This window comes from Papio anubis, chromosome 5 (genome assembly GCF_008728515.1).
Source record: "Papio anubis isolate 15944 chromosome 5, Panubis1.0, whole genome shotgun sequence".
Taxonomy (NCBI): Eukaryota; Metazoa; Chordata; class Mammalia; order Primates; family Cercopithecidae; genus Papio; species Papio anubis.
Window position 1 is genome coordinate 142,615,197 of NC_044980.1, and position 18,670 is coordinate 142,633,866.

At 45.2% G+C, this 18,670-nt stretch overlaps 2 protein-coding genes across 2 annotated transcripts in view; one reads left to right on the forward strand and one right to left on the reverse strand.

The window, feature by feature from the left end:
* PPARGC1B (PPARG coactivator 1 beta) overlaps nt 1–7,231 on the forward strand; it is a 138,338-nt gene extending 131,107 nt beyond the window's left edge. Inside the window, exon 12 of the mRNA XM_009209372.4 lies at nt 7,048–7,231. Coding sequence (XP_009207636.1) covers nt 7,048–7,097 — 50 coding nt within the window. The 3' untranslated portion in view covers nt 7,098–7,231. The remainder of the gene's footprint in view (nt 1–7,047) is intronic.
* Nucleotides 1–18,670, reverse strand: part of PDE6A (phosphodiesterase 6A) — an 85,326-nt gene that overhangs the window by 3,121 nt on the left and 63,535 nt on the right. Inside the window, exons 18-21 of the mRNA XM_003900350.4 lie at nt 6,227–6,290; nt 5,868–5,942; nt 4,289–4,372; nt 1,162–1,309 (exon numbers count right to left, since the gene is read on the reverse strand). Coding sequence (XP_003900399.3) covers nt 1,162–1,309; nt 4,289–4,372; nt 5,868–5,942; nt 6,227–6,290 — 371 coding nt within the window. The remainder of the gene's footprint in view (nt 1–1,161; nt 1,310–4,288; nt 4,373–5,867; nt 5,943–6,226; nt 6,291–18,670) is intronic.

Here is an 18,670-nt window from a genome sequence, read left to right on the forward strand (position 1 = left end):
AGGATGCTCCCTGGAGTTGTGCAAAGCATAAACTGCAAAACTCTAAGTGGCCCCTACGTTTGCAGCTGCCCATTTAGAATCAACCCACACTGCTCAGAGCAGAGCTGAGGCCCTGATATTTTCCATGTGTAAGAGCCATGGGTGAAGAGGGATGGGTGTGTGAAGGAGGGCAGTCAGGGTGAGGCAGGGACGAGAGGCCATGTCCTGTGAGGAAACAGATCACACAACCAGTAAAAGAAATGACTTGGGGGAGGGGCAGTGCTGTCAGTAGTAAAGAGTTAGAACAAACAAATCCCATTTGATTCTGAAGGCAGAACCATGACCGCTAAGTGGAAGCTTCAACAAGGAGAACAATTTGAGTTCAAGGTAGACCTTTCTAATAGTGGTACTGAATAAGGATATCATATAAGATAGTGAGGCCTCTGTCACTGGTGGTATGCAAGCATAAGCTCATGATGGTACAGATAGGACTCAAACATCAGACAGAAGGCTGGAAATAGGGCCTCAAATTCCTTCCAAGGCCGGACGCAGTGGCTCATGCCTGTAATCCCATCACTTTGGGAGGGCGAGGCAGGTGGATCACCTGAGGTCAGGAGTTTAAGACCAGCCTGGCCAATATGGTGAAACCCCATCTCTACTAAAAATACAGAAATTAGCCAGGCGTGGTGCTGGGTGCCTGTAATCCCAGCTACTCACGAAGCTGAGGCGGAAAAATTCCTTGAACCTGGGAGGTGGAGGTTGCAGTGAGTGGAGATTGTGCCACTGCTCTCTAGCCTGGGCGACAGAGTGAGACTCCGGCTCAAAAAATAAATAAATAAAAATAAAATTCCTTCCAACCAAGAATTATATATCTTCTCCTTTGCCCCAGGGTAGGGACATAAGTCCACAGCCCAAAAATCAGAGTCTGTGCTATGTTGCTTGAGGGGGCACTTGCTGGGAGGCCTGGAGCTTTCCTCAGCCTCAATCTTGGGGACCAGGCTCTGCCTCTTACTGTGTGACTTGGTCTTTTCCAGCCTCGGTGCTCTCACACACAGAATGGGGACAATACTGGCCATCAGGAGGCCTGAATGAGACTCCGTGTATGAGGCTCTGAGGCCAGAAGCAGACACCGAGTGCCCAGGGAGTGGGTGGTGGGAGTCCCTGCTTCCCGCTTCCACAAACCTGGCTTGGCTGACTGCTGTTTCTGCTTCTCCTCCTCCTGCACCTTCATCTTGGCGTCATACTCGTCAGCAAGCGCCTTCCACTCTTTGCGATTGTTGGTGATCCCGTCCAACATTGGGGTGATCTCCTTGTGGAAACGGGAGAATTCCTGGAAGACAGAGTATGTGCCTCTGGCACAAGAGCCAGGCCCCAGGGTCAGGGCTCAAGCAGGTGGCACAGCTGGAAATGTCCAACACTGGAATGAGCTGCTTCGGGGTAGCAGGCCTCCCGCCACCACGCTGATGCCGCGGGGCCTCCCGTCACTATGCTGATACTGCAGGACCTCCAGTCCATACCAGCCTGTGCTTCTGTGGCACCCCTGTCCTTCAGGATGAAGTGAAAACCCCTAACTCCATGACCCAGTGTCCTCCTGCCCCTGACCATCTTGCATTCTCCAAGCAATCCAAATCTCTTAGTTCCTAGAGTGTGTCCTCCATTCTGTGAGCCTCACACAAGCTGCTCTTTTTTTTTTTTTTCTTTCCAAGATAGGGCCTCACTGTTGTCCAGGCTGGAGTGCAATGACACAATCACAGGTCACTGCAGCCTCAAACTCCTGGGCTCAAGCCATCCTCCCACCCCAGCCTCCCAAGTAGCTGGGACTAGAGGCGCCTGCCACCACACACAGGTAATTTTTTATTTTTGTAGACACAGGGTCTCCTTATGTTGCCCAGGCTGGTCTCAAACTCCTGGCCTCAAGTGATCCTCCTGCCTTGGCTTCTCAAAGTGCTGGGATTACAGGCGTGAGCTACCATGCTCAACCCAAGCTGTTCACTTTGCTGGAACACTCTAACCTCCCCTTTTCTTCCTTGCGGCCTCCAATTACATATCACTTTCTCCAAGAAGCCTCTTCTGGCCCCCTAGGTAAATGGAGTCCCCCATTGGAAGCTCCCAAAGCCCTCTTTTACCACACCTTGCTTCCTTGTCATGACTCCCTTTGCTTGTCTCCCTGAAAGGCTGAGAACCTGGAGAGGGCAGGGACATTGGCTGCCTTGTTGCCTGGGGTGGCCCTGGCCTAGCACAAGGTATGGGACACAAGGGTACTCAGTAAATACTTTCTGAGTGAAATGGGATGTTGAGAAGATAATTCTTCTTTTTTTTTTTTTTTTTTTTTTGAGACTGAGTTTCACTCTGTTGATTAGGCTGTAGTTCAGTGGCGCAATCTTGGCTCACTGCACCCTCTGCCTCCTGGGTTCAAGTGATTCTCCTGCCTCAGCCTCCCAAGTAGCTGGGATTACAGGCATGCGCCACCACACCCAGCTAATTTTTTTTTTTTTTTTTTGTATTTAGTAGAGATGGGGTTTCACCATGTTGGTCAGGCTGGTCTTGAACTCCTGACCTCAAATGATCCCCCTGCCTTGGCCTCCCAAAGTGCTGGGATTATAGGCATGAGCCACCGAGAAGATGATTCTTAAAGGCTCTTACAGCTCTTTGAGCACGGCACATTACAGTTTATGAAGCAATTTATCTCCTCTGGTCCTCAAATTCCTGTGAGGTAGGAAAATAAGATTCATCACTTCTACATCTTCAGGTAAGGAAATTGAGATGCAGATTGATGGAGTGGATTTGCCCAATGTAAGAACAGCAAATCCAGGGCCCACTGCGAAATGCCAGCCAGAGCCAACTGTTCGGAGATGCCTGGGTTCTGGTCCAGGCTCTGCCACAAACTATGTGACCTTGGGTGGGTCACTACCAGAGCTCACCTTCAGCCATGAAATCAGGATAGTAATAATACCTACCCCACAGTGTGATTTTGATAACGTACATAAAGCACTTAGCTCCGTCTCCCTTATTTAATAATATTCGTGATGATTAAAACTCATTCCCTCAGCCGGGCACCATGGCTCACACCTGTAATCCCAGCACTTTGGGAGGCTGAGGTGGGTGGATTGCTTGAGGCCAGGAGTTTGAGACCAGCCTGGCCAACAAGGCAAAACCCCGTCTCTACTAAAAATACAAAAATTAGCCGGGTGTGGTGGCACGTGCCTGTAGTCCCAGCTGCTTGGGAGGCTGAGGCAGGAGAATTGCTTGAACCCAGGAGGTAGAGGTTGCAGTGAGGTAGAGATTGCAGTGAGTGAGACCACTGCACTCCAACCTGGGTGACAGAGTGAGACTCTGTCTCAAAAAAAAAAAAAAAAAAAAAAATTAGCTGGATGTGGTGGTGTGCACCTGTGGTCCCAGCTACTCAGAAGACTGAGGTGGGAGGATCATTTGGGCCTGGGAGGTCAAGGCTGCTGTAAGCCATGATGGTGCCACTGCACTCCAGCCTGGGTGACAGAGGGAGACCCTGTCTCAAAAAAACAAAACAAAACAAAACAAAACAAAACAAACAAAAAAAAAAGAAACACCAGCAAAAAACACATGTCCTCAATGAAAAAAAAGAAATATTACTGATGATGGTGGCAAGCACCAGCCACTGTGCCCTGTGGGTCAGAGCACCCCAGTTATTCTGAGTTATATCTCAGATGCTCTTGTTGCCTTTTAGAAAATTTGACTTCTTCCTAGCAGAAGGGCTGCACTCACACAGCATAAAGAGATCTGGACTAAATCCTGCCTTATGGCTGAGTCCAGTGACACTGGCACTGTCATTTTGCATCTCTGACTTCTGTCTTCTCATGTGTAACATGGCCAAAATAAAAATTAAAAGTGAGAGGTGGATGGTGGCACAGATAACAGAAAGTTGGGAGCAGTGGGTTTCTCAAGGAGACTAACATTGAACAAGAGCTCAAAGAGAAAATCCAGATTATCTTTTCACAATTACTTTTGGCCTATAATGTTTCCACCAGCTAGGGAAGTTAGAAGGACATATGTCTGCTGTGTTTCCCCTTCCTCTCTCTGAATCTATGCTTAGTCATTTGCCCCACAGCTATGTATTAAGCAACTAGGATGTGCCCCACGCTGGAGCCTAGAGCTGCAATCACATAAGATCCACAGAGCTGTCCTGAGAATCAAATGCCCCATTAGAGATGAGAAGCGCTTTGTAAAGTATCACCCACTGGTCACCTGCTAGGGCTTATTATTCCCGATGTTGTCTGGAAATCCCAGGTTTATCAAATACATGTTTTTGAGTGTGAGGAAGCCAAGGGCCTACCTTGTAGACGAAGGTGCAAACAAAGTCAATGAAGCCGACTTGAAGCTTAGGGAGTTCATCTGCTTTGTTTCTGTCCATCATGGGCTGTCATAGGGGAGAAAGAGTTAACTGCACTGGACAGTAAGAGAAACCCACCCTATCTATGAAGCATTCTTACTAAAATCAAACTGTAAACTCATCATGTTTCCCGACCTGATGAGCATTTTGCAGGAGATAGGAGAATAGAGAAACATGTTAAAGAACACCATGAGGGTGCAACCACCGAAATCCAGAATGTGGGAAACTGCACAAAAACAAGACCCACTGTCTTCAGCAAATAAACGGCATAGCAGAAAAAGGCCAGAGGGTGGAAGGGGTGGCAGGGCCTGCTACAGATTAAAAGAGACTTAAGAGACATTAAAACCAGAGGCAGTATGCTCCTTGATTAGATCCTGATCTGAACAAATCAACTGAACTCTGTTTCTTAATCAAGAAAAATGAACAGAAATTGGGGATTAGATGATACTGAGTATATGAATTTTGTGATTGTTAATGGTATTGTGGTTGTGTTTATGGTTTGTCCATATTACACTCCTGTCTCATAGAGATATGTGCCAAAGTATTTATGGAAGAGATTATAGAGCCTGAGATTTACTTTAAAATACTGCAACCGAAAGCAAAAAAATGCACTGGATGGAATAGATACAACAAGAATGGCAGACTGCTACAAATTGTTGGCTGTGGCTGATGGGCACTACAATTCACTGACTATTCTCATTATATTTGAAAATATTACAGAGAGAGAGAGAGAGAGAGAGAGAGAGAGAGAGAGAGAGAGAGAACGACAAAGCCCATGGGGCCCTTCACGTGTTCCTTCATGACAGGACCTGCTCCTCCCAGCCTTCCACTCTCCCTCGGCTCCTGCCTAAGCCTGCCGTGGTGGCCCCTGCATCCTTAGCACACTCTCACAGGTTTAGCCTAACCAGATGTCATTGGTTTGTCCCCAAAATGTCTCTCTCTTTAACCCATCCTTTGCAAACCCTGCTCTGCTTCCCAGCTTTGCCTTCAGGGACTTCAGGGAAACTTTGGTTGCTCTTCCCATCTCCCCATCTCTCCATCTCCATGGAAAGCTGGCTGACTGTCTCAGCCAAGTTAACTTTCAATGTTGATAGGTGCACAGCTTGCTCACTCTGTGCTGTTAGATTAGGGTCAGGGGAGGCGGATGGACTTCTAGACCTGTGGAATTGAAAGGGCAATCTAAGTGTTGGAGTCCGCTTGCCAAGCTCTGCAGTTGAGTGAGCTAAGGACACATTTCCCAAACTTTAGGAGGGCTTACTAGTTAGAGCACTCATTGCAGAGCCCCACCCGCAGAGCTTCTGGTTGGGTACACCTAGGGTGAGGCTTGTGAATATACATCCCTAACATGTTCTCAAGCAATGAGGTTGACAGTGGCCTGGAGACCACATTTTGAGAACCACTGCATTAGGAAAAGGTCATCTTTGTGGTAAAGTCACACATCTCTCCATCATGGCAAGGTCACATCTAGGTCAGGATGGAGCACACACGCCTAACATCAGGCTGACATCCGCTATCTACTCACAATGGGATTCTGTTGCAGTACCGTGCGCTCCAGGTCACCTTGTTCCCAGAATTCGGCAGCCACCAGCAGAGCTACCTGCAACAGACAGACCCTCACACACGCAGAGTCAAAGCCCCAGCCCAATCCCCTACCCCTGCTCCCACCCCACTTGCAATTCCAACTCAACCAAAAGGTTAAACCCTGCCACCCTTGCTTTGCTGTCATCACTGGAGAGACGTAAAGTGATTCCCATGTCTTGGTAAGGGAGGATGGAACACAGGTGAGCTGGTTCTGGAGCTGGGCTGAGAGAGCCCAAGCCTCATGACCTGCTGCTCCCAGTACTGGGATGCCCCTCCTCTCGGGTCAACAGGAGTTCATACCTGGCTCTGCACCTCCCAGGGTTTGGTGATGGCTGAGAGATCACAGGCGGTCATCATCATGGCCCTGGGCACACAAGACACCCTCTATCAGTCCAGGGCCATTTAAGACTTCATGTACTGGTTAATTCCATCTCTCTCACCTTTCTCCACCCCCACTAGTAAGTGACTTTGTCTCGTTGTGAGGAAAGGGCTCACACCCATTGCATCTAGGGATTGGGCTTTGAAATCAGACAGCGTTAGATCCTGCCCCTGTCAGTGATCAGAGATTGGACACTGGGCAACTACCCCCACCTCGCTGAGCCTCCATTTCCCTGTCTGTAATGATAATCGCACTTTACTCACAAAACAGGTGTAAGATTAAATGAGATGGTGGATGGAGAAATCTAAGTATTGTGTCTGAACATGGCATGTGCATAAGGAACATGTACTGGGTTTTCTTATGTATCAAGCACTGTTCCAGGGACTGTCCAAACATCAATTTCATTTAAATCTCATCACATCTTCAGAGTCCCTTCAGTCTTGTCTACTGTAGAGAAGTGTTTCTCAACCTTTTTTCTCATCATTGTTCCCTGCCCCAACTGCCAAAGAGCCTTTTTAGATACTTTTTCAGTAATTGCCCCACCACGAGCTTTTAATACCGCAGATATGCCGTCCATCTGTTTGGAGAACCACAGGCCACTGTAATAGCTAAGATTTGCTCTCCTCCCTCAAGAATCACTTTTTGCTCCATTGGAGGCAATATGCTCCTTTTTTCTATTAGTCAGTTAGCTTTTCTGATTTAGGAGTTTTGTTTAATACTAAGAGATTTCTTTCTCTTCTAGGCCATTTCCTCATCTGGCAGAAACTCTCACAGACAAAATTTAAAAGGTAAAAAAAGAAAAAAGAAAATGTATGGTGTAAAGAGAACTGTGAACAGCTGTAGCAAAGAGGCCTTGCATTAAGGAGTGGAAAGGGCCAGGTGCCATGGCTCACGCCAGTAATCCCAGCCCTTTAGGAGGCTGAGGTGGGCGGATCATTTGTGATCAGGAGTTCGAGACCAGCCTGGCCAACATGGTGAAACCATCTCTACTAAAAATACAAAAATTAGCTGGGCATGGTGGCATGCACCTGTGATCTCAGTTACTTGTGAGGCTGAGGCAGGAGAATCGCTTGAACTCGGGAGGCAGAGGTTGCAGTGAGCTGAGATCATGTCACTGCACTCTAGCCTGGGTGATAGATCGAGACTCAATCTAAAAAAAAAAAAAAAAAAGGAAGGGGTGTGGGTAGGTAGAAAGGGTTCAAAGGTAAACTCTTAAGGGAGTGTCCCACTCATAGAAAGGCAAGGCAGGTATTATTACAAAGGTGGGTACAACAGAAAACAGAAAGGAAGGGGACACAGACAAAGAATTGGAGCAAGAGGAAGGAGCAAGGGGGGTGGATTTGAGAAAACATTTTAGAGCAGGTAATCCTGGTAATCCAGGGCCATATGGCATGGGCCCTAAATTCCACGCCAGGGAGTGCAGACTGTATCCAGTAAGCAGTGGGGAGCAGTTGAAGGTCGAAGGCCCAATTGTGACCTCTTCAGTGCTGTGCTGCAGGAAGGCGGTTGGCAGGACTTGTAGGATGGAGAAGGAAGAAAAGAGCAGGATGGAGGGGGATGGGGTGCTGCAGTAATTCAATAGGAGGGCAGAAGAGCTGGCCTGCAGCAACGGCTGGCTGTGGCAAGGTGAGACCAACGGGCAGAAGCCAGGGAGAGTGAGGGGTGAGAGAAGGCTGGGGCTCTGAACCTAACTTGCTGCTTGGATAATTTTATAATTAATCAGCTGTATGGGGCATATTTTCTCTAAGCCGGTCTGTGAGGCTGTAAGAGTTACTCATGAAATATTAACAAGTTTAAATAAAATCTTTAGTTATGGGCCTGGCACAGTGGCTCACACTTGTAATCCTGGCACTTTCAGAGGCTGAGGAAGGAGGATCACTTGAGGCCAGAAGTTCAAGATTAACCTGTGCAAAATAGTGAGACCCTGTCCCTATGAAAAATACACAAATTAGCCAGGCGTGGTGGCATGTGCCCGTAGTCCCAGCACGTTGGGAGGCTGAGGTGAGGGGATCACTTGAGCCCAGGAGTTTGAGGCCACAGTGAGCTATGATCATGCCACTGCACATTTTTAAACTATGTAAACTCTCAAAAATTCAAATAAGTCTTTAAGTAAGCTTTCAGAAGTGCATACATTTCTTAGAGACACCTTTATGCTTTATAATAACCTCAGAATACATGCCCCATGCTTTAATAAGTGCTGTGGACATGTTACAATGTCAGATAGGTTGAGCAAATACATGCTCAGCTATGCATACAAGAGTCACTGGCTGCCTGGTGGCTTCAGGAGGGCACTGGATGCTTACTTCCCTTAGCTGGAGGGATCATGTGAAAAACACTCCCAGTGGTTGCAGAAACACACCTAAGAATTTTATAGACAGAGATTTGCTGTGTGCATGGGATGAAGGAAGGACACCGAGGTGCCAGAAAAGTCAATTCGAGCCCTGTGCCCTAAAGATGAGGCTTCACATTCACTTCAGCACCTCCCCCTTATATGCACTGGGGTCCCGGGTGCTGTGCTGGGCACGGGGGATCCAGAGGGGCCTTCAGGGAGCTCACAGTCACTCAAGGAACACAGGGCAAAAAAAAACCTGTCATCACAACATGCTAAGTAGAATGGCAGAAAAAGGTCCAAGGTGGGGGAAAAAAAAAAAAAGAAGAAAGGAAGGAAGGAAGGAAGGAAGGAGAAAGAAAGAGAGAAAGAAAGGAAGGAAGGAAGGAGAAAGAAAGAAAGAAAAGAGAATAAAGAAAGAAAAGAAGGAAAGAAGGAAGAAAGAAGAAAGAAAAAGAAAGAAAGAAAAGAAAGAAAGAAAGAAAGAAAGAAAGAAAGAAAGAAAGAAAGAAAGAAAGAAAGAAAGAAAGAAAGAAAGAAAGAAAAGAGAAACAAAAGCAAGCAGACTAGGCCCAGCCCAGGCTCATATAATAGGCAGACAATGGGAGCAGTTGGGTCTTGAGGGGGGTACATAGGAGCCCTCTGTAACGGACAGAATGTTTGTCTCTTCCCAGTCTTATATGTGGAAGCCCTAACCCCTAATATGATGCTATTAGATGACAGGGCCTTTGTGGGGTGATGAGGTTTAGATGAGTTCATAAGGGTGCAGCCCCCATCATGGGGTCATGGCCTTCATCACCATGGAAGAACACACAGGGAAAGTGGCCTCTGCAAGCCAGGAAGAGGCTGGGCTCACATGGTCTGTGCTCTCAGAGATCTTGCAGATGTGCTGGAGAATTGCACAGTTATCCCACACATGCAGGTTAACACGTAAACAAACGACTGCTCTGAAGGAAAGGACTTTCATTCTTGGAGATAATATGAGAAAGAGAAGCTCACCAAGGTCTGGGAGGTCAGGGAGGACTTCCCTGAGAGAGCGCCCCTCCAGCTGATAACTGTAGGATGTGTAACCATTTACTTGCTAAAGAAGGGAGTGGGAGAAACACATTCCAGGCAGAAGGACATCTAGTGTGCAGGCCCTGGTAGAAGGAAGCCTGGCACAAAGAGCTTAAAGGTAGGGGGAGCTCAGGGAGCAGGTGGGAGACCTGGTAAGAGAAGTTCCACAGAGCAGCAGGGGCAGCCCACGCAGAGCCCAGGCACCGTGGCAAGGGGATGGTCTTCATGCTATGAGCAACAGGAAAAGTCACGGGAGTTAGAACAGAAGGGTGACGTGGTCACATTTGTATTTCACAGAAATCACTGTGGCTTCAGTGTAGGAGGGACAGGAGCATACACAGGGAACCCAGTTAGGAAGCCACTGCAGGATCTGGGCAAGAGACGGAGATGGCAATAAAGAGAAGTGTCCAGACAGATATGGCACTTAGGAAGTCAACTCAGCAGCATTTGGGGACAGATTAGACATGCAAAGTGAGGAAGAGAGATGTGTCAGGATGGAATAGAATAAAGGGCAACATGATTATAATGCAGAAAGAAGCAAGAGTACGCCACAAAAATACTGTGTGCTCAGAAATGTGAACCTTATGCTCTCAGTAGACGAATTGTCAAGAGGAGGGGATAGAGTTCAATAGGACAACATTGAACAATTCCATGCAGGGCTTTGGAATCAGACAGAGCTGAATTAGACCTTCCATCTTCTCCTCACTTGCTGTGTCCAGGGCAAGCGACTTCATGTCTTTGAGTCCCGGTCTGTTCATTTGTAAAATGAGATATTCATATTAAGTTGGATCCTATGAAATTCTGATTTTGTTAGTCCAAATCAGTTAAAATTCAGCAGTTTCCTATGGGTCAATGTAATATATCCTTTCTAAGACTTACTGTGATGATCACCTAAGATGCCTTTGTAAATGCACCCAGTGTCGTCATCTTCATTATCAGCACCTGCATTCATCTCATTCCTGTTCTGGGTCACCCTCGTGTGTAGAGCTCTTAAAAGCAAGCTGAGCTCTTATCCACCTGGACCATCCCCAAGGCAAATGTTTCTTCCTGAAACATTTGGCTCCTTGGCTGTGAGTTTCAGTGGCTGTTCTTCCTGACTCCTGGACAACTTTCAGGAAACGCATTCCAGCCTTCCTCTTAGCCAGCCCTTTCAGGACACTTACTCAGACCCTCCCTGGAATTACATCTATCTGGAGGGTACGGCAGGAGATCCTGCCGGGGAAAGTCTTGGAGGAGCCTAAGAAAGTGGTAGGTGTGCAGGCAAGGGCTGGTGTGGCTGAGTCCAAGGCCTTGTTGCACCACAAATGCCCGCGTGACACCAGCTAAGTCGCGTTGTCTCTCTGGGCCTCACTTTCCTCATTGGTAAAACACTAGACCAGGAATTGGCAAACTCTTTCTGTAAAGAGCCAGACAGTAAATATTTGAGGTTTTACAGCCCACATAGTCCCTATTGCAAAGACTGAGCTCTACCACTGCGATGTGAGAGCAGCCGTAGATAATAGCACGGATAAGCAGAGTCAGCTCGTCCATTCAGCAGAGCACTGAGGGCCCATGATATTCTCCAGAGCCCATGAAAATATTTTAATTTCTTTCAAGATCATCAGGAAAAAAAGGACACAATAGGACTGAATATGTAAGAATGAATTCAGCCTGGATTATATTTGTCTTCATACCAACACAATCATAAAATATAATTTGTATTTACTTATTTACTTTTATGGAGGAAGGAGGCACAAAGACAAAAGTGCCTAGGATTCATGAAAGTCAGAATGTGGCCATCTGTAAAAGAATACAGTTTTATTTACAGAGACTGGAATTTGAATGTCTTATGATTTTCATTTGTCATGAGATACTCTTTTTTTTTTTTTCCTTTTTGAGACAAGAGTCTCACTCTGTTCCTCAGGCTGGAGTGCAGTGGCACGATTTAGGCTCACTACAACCTCTACCTCTGGAGTTCAAATGATTCTCCTGCCTCAGCCTCCTGAGTAGCTGAGATTACAGGTGTGTGTCACCACACCCAGCTAATTTTAGTATTTTCACTAGAGACAGGTTTCATCATATTGACTAGGTTGGTCTCAAACTCCTGGCCTCAAGTGATCCGCCTGCCTTGGCCTCCCGAAGTGCTGAGATTACAGATGTGAGCCACCACGCCTGACCATGAAATATTATTCTGTTGATTTTTTCCCCCAACCATTTATAAATATAATAGCCATTCTTAGCTCACAAGCCGTGCACAAACACCGCAGTACTAGAGGATCTGTGAGCCTTTCCAACTCATGGTTTGGTCAGACTGTCAGAAGCAAAATCTGGAGTTAAGCGGAAATGTCAAGAGTTTGATGAAGAAAAGGAAGTCACGCCCTCGCTCTAGAGTTTCTATAACATCTTGGCCCTAGAGTAAAATTACTGAAGTAGTCCTAGCTACTCAGGAGGCTGAGGCAGGAGAATCACTTGAGCCTGGGAGGTTGAGGCTACGGTGCGCTATGATCGTGCCACTGCACTCCAGTCTGAGCAACAGAGAAAGACCCTGTCTCAAAAAAAAAAAAAAAAAAAAAAAGTCAAAGTCAATTGGTGTGGGCCTCCAACCACAGGAAGCCCGTAGACATAAGCACTCCAAGATAATCAAATCACACAAAGGGAGTATTAGGATTTTCCTCACAACAACCAATCCTGACACCAATTGACTGTCTTACAATTCATTTCAACTCTGATACTAAATTCCTATAGTTAGCATCAGACCCGACAGGTTTAAGGGTTCAGCCCCACAAGACTGCCTCACTTCAGAGGCCAGCCACAAGTATGGGGTCCCCAAGTTACCTACCCTTCTGTCTGACCTGGCAACAAAGTTGAAATGTGTCCCTGCGTTGAGGTTCAGTAATTTGCTAGATGAGCTCACAAATCTCAGGGAAACACTTTACTGACTTTTTCTGGTTTATTGTCAAGGATGCATCTCAGAAATAGCCAAATGAATGTGATGGATAGAGGAAGTTATGGGAGGAGGAATGCATGCCAGCCCCCCACCACCTCGAAATATTTACCAAACCAGAAGCTCTCTAAACACTGCTGTTTAGAGGTTTTTATGGCGTTTTTTGTTTTGTTTTGTTTTTGTGTCTGTGTGTGTTTTTTGTTTTTTCTTTTTTTTAATCACAGAAGTATGATTGATTAAATCATTATCCACTGGCAATTAATCTCCAGCCTCTTCCCTTCCTGGAGGTTGGGGATGGGGCTGAAAGTTCCAAGCTTTAAATGAAGGCTTGATCTTTCTGGTGACCAGCCCCCAGCCTGAAGCTGTCTAGGGTCCTGCCAAGAGTCATCCCATCAGAACAAAAGACACTCTTATCACTCAGGAAATTCCAAGGGTTTTAGGATCTCTGTCAGGAACCAGGAACAAAGGCCAAATGTATATGTCTTCTTATACCACAGGAAGCACCGAACACCACTACCTACTGCACTACATTCCACATACTCCAGCTCAGCCCCCATCATGGTCCACAAAGCAGGCACTGCCATGATCCTCCTTAAGCAGATGAGGAAACTGAGGTGAGGGAGTAAGTCACCTGCTCAAGGCCACACCACCAATAAGTGAAAGAGCTGAAACTTGAACCCAGGCTGTCTGATACCAAAGCCCCAAGTGTGCAACAGCTACATGCTACTCAGGTGTAAAGAAGTTCTAATTATATACCTAAGCAATGGGCCCCGAGATGGCTTTATAGCAAACAGCTTGGGCCAATTTTTGCGCAGGGGATATTTGGCAATGTCTGGAGACATTTTTGATTGTCACACCTGGGGAGGGGTGGGGTGCTCCTGATGTCTAGTCCTGTGCATCCCACAAGGTGCAGGATAGTTCCAGAACAGGGTTGCCAGCCCCAAATGTCCACAGGGCTAAGATTGAGAAATGCTGCATTACAGGTCTCCCAACGTTTTTTGTTAAATCCCTACCTAAAGAATTTTGAAAAGTGCTACCTTCTTACACATTTTTAAGTTGACATCTTAAGCTATTACATCATAAGTTTGATATTTTCAAAGGATCTAATTTATGGTACATTACACATACTGACTTTATTTTTTTTTTTTGAGACAGGATCTCACTCTGTTGGCTAGGCTGGAGTACAGTGGCACCATCAGGACTCACCGCAGCCTCAACCTCTCGGGCTCCAGCAATCCTTCCATCTCAGCCTCCCAAGTAGTTGGGACCGCAGGTGCGTGCCATCATACTCAGGGAAATTTTTATTTTTTATAGAGACAAGGTCTCGCTATGTTGCCGAGGCTGGCCTCAAACCCCTGAGCTCAAGCCATCCTCCCGCCTCAGCTTTGCAAAGTGCTGGGATTACACATGTGGCCACTGTGCCCGGCCATATTGACTTTTAAAAATAAATTTGTTACGTCATTTTTTACCCATGATAAAAGCAAATAAGCAAGCTTTTCTTTTAAGAGTCTAGAGTTTTACATCTTTCCTTGTCTCTGTAAACCTCTATTTCCACTTGACTTCTCCATAGAATGTTATCCTAATATTGTGGGTATATGTGTACATGTATATGCATATGTGTTTCTGTATATATGTGTGTGTGTGTATACTACATATATGCTTGAAAGTCTTTCATTGATCAATTTTCATAATTACCTGCAACCAATTATATCCATTTATTTAAATTATATAATTAAAAATTTTTCTTTAATAATAAGCCTCTAAGTGTTGAAAAATTTTCTTTTGGATTAAGTTATTAGTACACAATTAAATAACAAAATATACTACTATTTTTACAAATAATGATTAAACACTCAAAGTATCTTTTTTTTTAATTCATCTATTAACAAGATAGGATGGGATTTTTAAAAAAGTGTTGGTTAATGAATGAATATTTCTTGTTACTAGACTGAAGTAGGATTCAGCATCTATTTTTTTGCACATTTTTCCTCTTTTTTTTTTTTTTTTTTTTTTTTAACCAGAGTCTCTCTCTGTTGCCCAGGCTGAAGGGCAGTGTAGTGGCATGATCATAGCTAGCTGTAGTCTGAAACTCCTGGGCTCAAGTGATCCTCCCACGTCAGCCTCCCAAGTAGCATGCACCACCATACCTGGATAATTTAAATTTTCCAAGACAGAGTCTTACTCTGTCGCCCAGGCTGGAGTGTGGTGGTTGCATATCGGCTCACTGCAACTTCCGCCTCCCAGGTTCAAGTGATTCTCATGCCTCAGCTTCCAGAGTAGCTGGGATTACAGGTGCAAGTCACCATGCCCGGCTAATTGTTTTTTGTAGTTTAATAGAGATGGGGTTTCACCATGTTCCCCAGGCTGGTCTTGAACTTCTGAGCTCAGGCAATCTGCCCGTCTCAGCCTCCCTAACATGCCCAGTTCCTATTTTTAAATTTAAATAAGCATGTTATAATACATCCAACTTATTTTTTATTTTTAATTCTAAGAAAGGTAAAGGTACATGGAGGGTATGTAGGTAGACTAGACAGACAGATAGATAGATGATGATAGATGATAGATAGATAGATAGATAGACAGATAGATAGATGATAGATAGATAGATAGATAGACAGATGATAGATAGATAGATCGATCATATGATTCTGTTGAGAGACTATGACCAAATAAAAAAGAAAGAAAAAAACTTGTAAAGACAGATGATAGAAAGAAGACAGTGGCGTGGATTAAATCAGTTGCTGCCATCTTCAGTACTTATTGCTGATGTGCCTTTGCCCTAGTGTCATGGTCCCTGAACAGTGATACATTCTCTGAAAGAAGTAAGATATTTAAATGAAAAATCCCTCACCTGCTGCCCCCCTGTACAATCCCACCCACTGGCTGGGAATGGGGGTGGGGTTCAGGGGGAGTGCCTGGCAATTAAAGTTGTAAAAACTCTTGAACAAATAGTCTGGGTCCAGTGGTTCATGCCTGTAATTCCAGCACTTTGGGAGGCCGAAGTGTAAGAATGGCTTGAACCTAGGAGTTTAAGATCAGCCTGGGCAACAGAGTGAGACCTTTATTCATCTCTACAAAAATTTACAAAAGAGTCTCGCTCTGTCACCCAGGCTGGAGTGCAGTGGTGCGATCTTAGCTCACTGCAACCTCTGCCTCCCAGGTTCAAGCAATTCTCCTGCCTCAGCCTCCTGAGTAGCTGGGATTACAGGCACACACCACGATGCCTGGCTAATTTTTGTATTTTTAGTAGAAATGGAGACTTGCCATGTTGACTAGGCTGGTCTCGAACTCCTGACCTCAAGTGATCCACCCGCCTTGCCCTCCCAAAGGGCTGGGATTACAGACATGGCCACTGGGCCCGGCCCCTTCCTTAGATTTATAATGCCTTAATTATAAGAGGCTGTGACAACACCAGTATGGGGGATTCTTGAACAACATGGGTTTGAACTACGCAGGTCCACTTACACATGAATTTTTTTCAGCTGAACATGGATTGCAGGATGCAAAACCCATGTATAGGGGGTTCCGACTCTTCACATCCAGGGAGTTTTCAGAGCTACTGCAGGACTTGAGTTTGTACCAATTTTGGTATACTAGGGGGTCCTGGAGCCGATCCCCTGAGTATACCCAGGCATGACTATATTTCAAATAGTCCCTCTGTTTGGCTGCCCAGAGGTTTTTGTCTCTAGGACAACACACTGCAGGAAGAGTCAAGAAAGAACGGAGTTTGCCTTTATTTTGTAAGGTGGGGAAGAATGAGAGAATGCTGTGCCTACTGGTCTGCTTCTTTCTCAGGAAGATTAATACTACGAAAGCAAACACTGATTCCCTTAAGGCTATCCATGCTGATATACATGTTGAAAGGACATGAGTTCCCAGAGGGGTATGTGTGTCGTCAGCTGAAGATACCTACATAAGGTCACCTTGACTTTGACAATGATTGAGATCCTGCTCCTGGCTTTTTTTTCTTTTAAAATTAAACATAATACCTTTCACTTGATGTCATTTCTTTGTAAATCTGTAAGACATTCCATTGTATGAAAGTGTTATCGTTTATTTAACCTGGTTCCCCATTGCTAGGTATTTCGATTGTTTTCAATCTTGTTTGTGTTACAAACAATTCTGCAACAAATAACTCTGTACATACGCTTTGTGCACATGTGGGAGAATATCCGGAGGGGAAATCCTGGAAGTGGGATTGCTGAGTCAAAGGGTACGAGCGCTTACAGCTTTGATAGGTGCCGCCAAATCGCCCTCCGCAAAGACTGAGCCTCTTTGCACTCCCACATGTGGAACGAGGTGGCCCTTTCCCTCACTCTGCCCAACACGGAATGGTAGCAAATGTTTTCATCTTTGACAACAGGAGTTAACAATTATATCTCATTGTAGTTTTATAATCACCGTCTTTTCATAGGTTTATATCGCACTGTAACTTTTCTGGGAACTGTCGGTTTGTGCCTTTTGCCCATTTGCTATTGGATTAGTCTTTTCCTGGAATCGATTTAACACCTTATTTACTGAGGAAATTAGCTCTTTTTCTCTTAGAAGTGATGCAAATATTCCCCCTAGCTTATCACTTACTTTCCTACTTAGACTACGTGTTTTTGTGTGTTGTACAGAAATCCTTAATTTTTCATAATCAGATTTCTCCATCTAATTGTATGACTTTTATGATTGTCATGTCATATTTTATTTATTTTTATTTTATTTTGTTTTATTTATTTATTTATTTATTTATTTATTTATCTTGAGATGGAGTCCCACTCCTCGCTTAGCTGATTTTTGTATTTTTAGTACAGATAACGTTTCACCATGTTGGCCAGGCTGGTCTCCAACTTCAGACCTCAGGTGATCTGCCTGCCTCGGCCTCTCAAAATGGGATTACAGGCATGAGCCACTGTGCCCGGCCTCATGTCACATTTTGAAAAGCTTGCTCTGAAATTATTCTCCTTAATTCTTTTTTTTTTTTTTTTTTTTTGAGACGGAGTCTTGCTCTGTCGCCCAGGCTGGAGTGTAGTGGCGCAATCACGGCTCACTACAAGCTCCGCCTCCTGGGGTCGCGCCATTCTCCTGCCTCAGCCTCCCAAGTAGCTGGGACTACAGGCGCCCGCCACTACGCCCAGCTAGTTTTTGTATTTTTTTTAGTAGAGATGGTGTTTCACCGTGTTAGCCAGAGTGGTCTCGATCTCCTGACCTCATGATGCACCCGCCTCGGCCTCCCAAAGTGCTGGGATTACAGGCGTGAGCCACCGCGCCCGGCCTCTTCTTAATTCTTCCAGGCTTTTTTCATGCTCTCTTTTCTTTCCCTGGTTATTTAAAAATTTTTATTACATCTAGAATTTATTTTGGTATAAGGAATAAGCTAGAGAGCTCACTTTGTGGCCATCCCATTATCCCAACACCGCTGATGAACTTGTACCTTTCTCCACTGGTACAAAACCTACTTTGGGCACAGACATAATCCTTAAGATCATCCCATTGATCTGAACGACTTCTGCCTAGGACAGAACTGCCTTTAGTTCTGCTGGTCACCATTATTACTTTCTATGTCAGAATTTTCTGACTATTCTTTTTTATCTTTTTTCTTTTTCTGTTTATTCTTGCATACTCATTTCTCGTAAGAATTTTTCAATCAGCTTCCTAATTCCCCCAGAATAAAGCAGGGTATTTTTGTTTATTTGTTTGTTTGTTTGTTTTGGAATCACCCATAAATGAATAATTAATTAAGGAGAATAGACAACTTTCTAATATCAAGTCCCCCTATCCAATAGCAGGGTGTTCTTTTCAACTATTTAGTCCTTCTGCTGAGCCATTTTGAAATGTCCAGCTATGGAAGTCAAAAACAGAAAAACGTTAGGAAAAAACAGAAGTCAGCTAGGCGCAGTGGCTCACGCCTCTAATCCCAGCACTTAGGGAGGCCGAGGCGGGCGAATCACGAGGTCAGGAGTTTGAGACCAGCCTGACCAACATGACGAAACCCTGTCTCTACTAAAAACACAAAAATTAGCCAGGCGTGGTGTCGCGTGCCTGTAATCCCAGCTACTCAGGAGGCTGAGG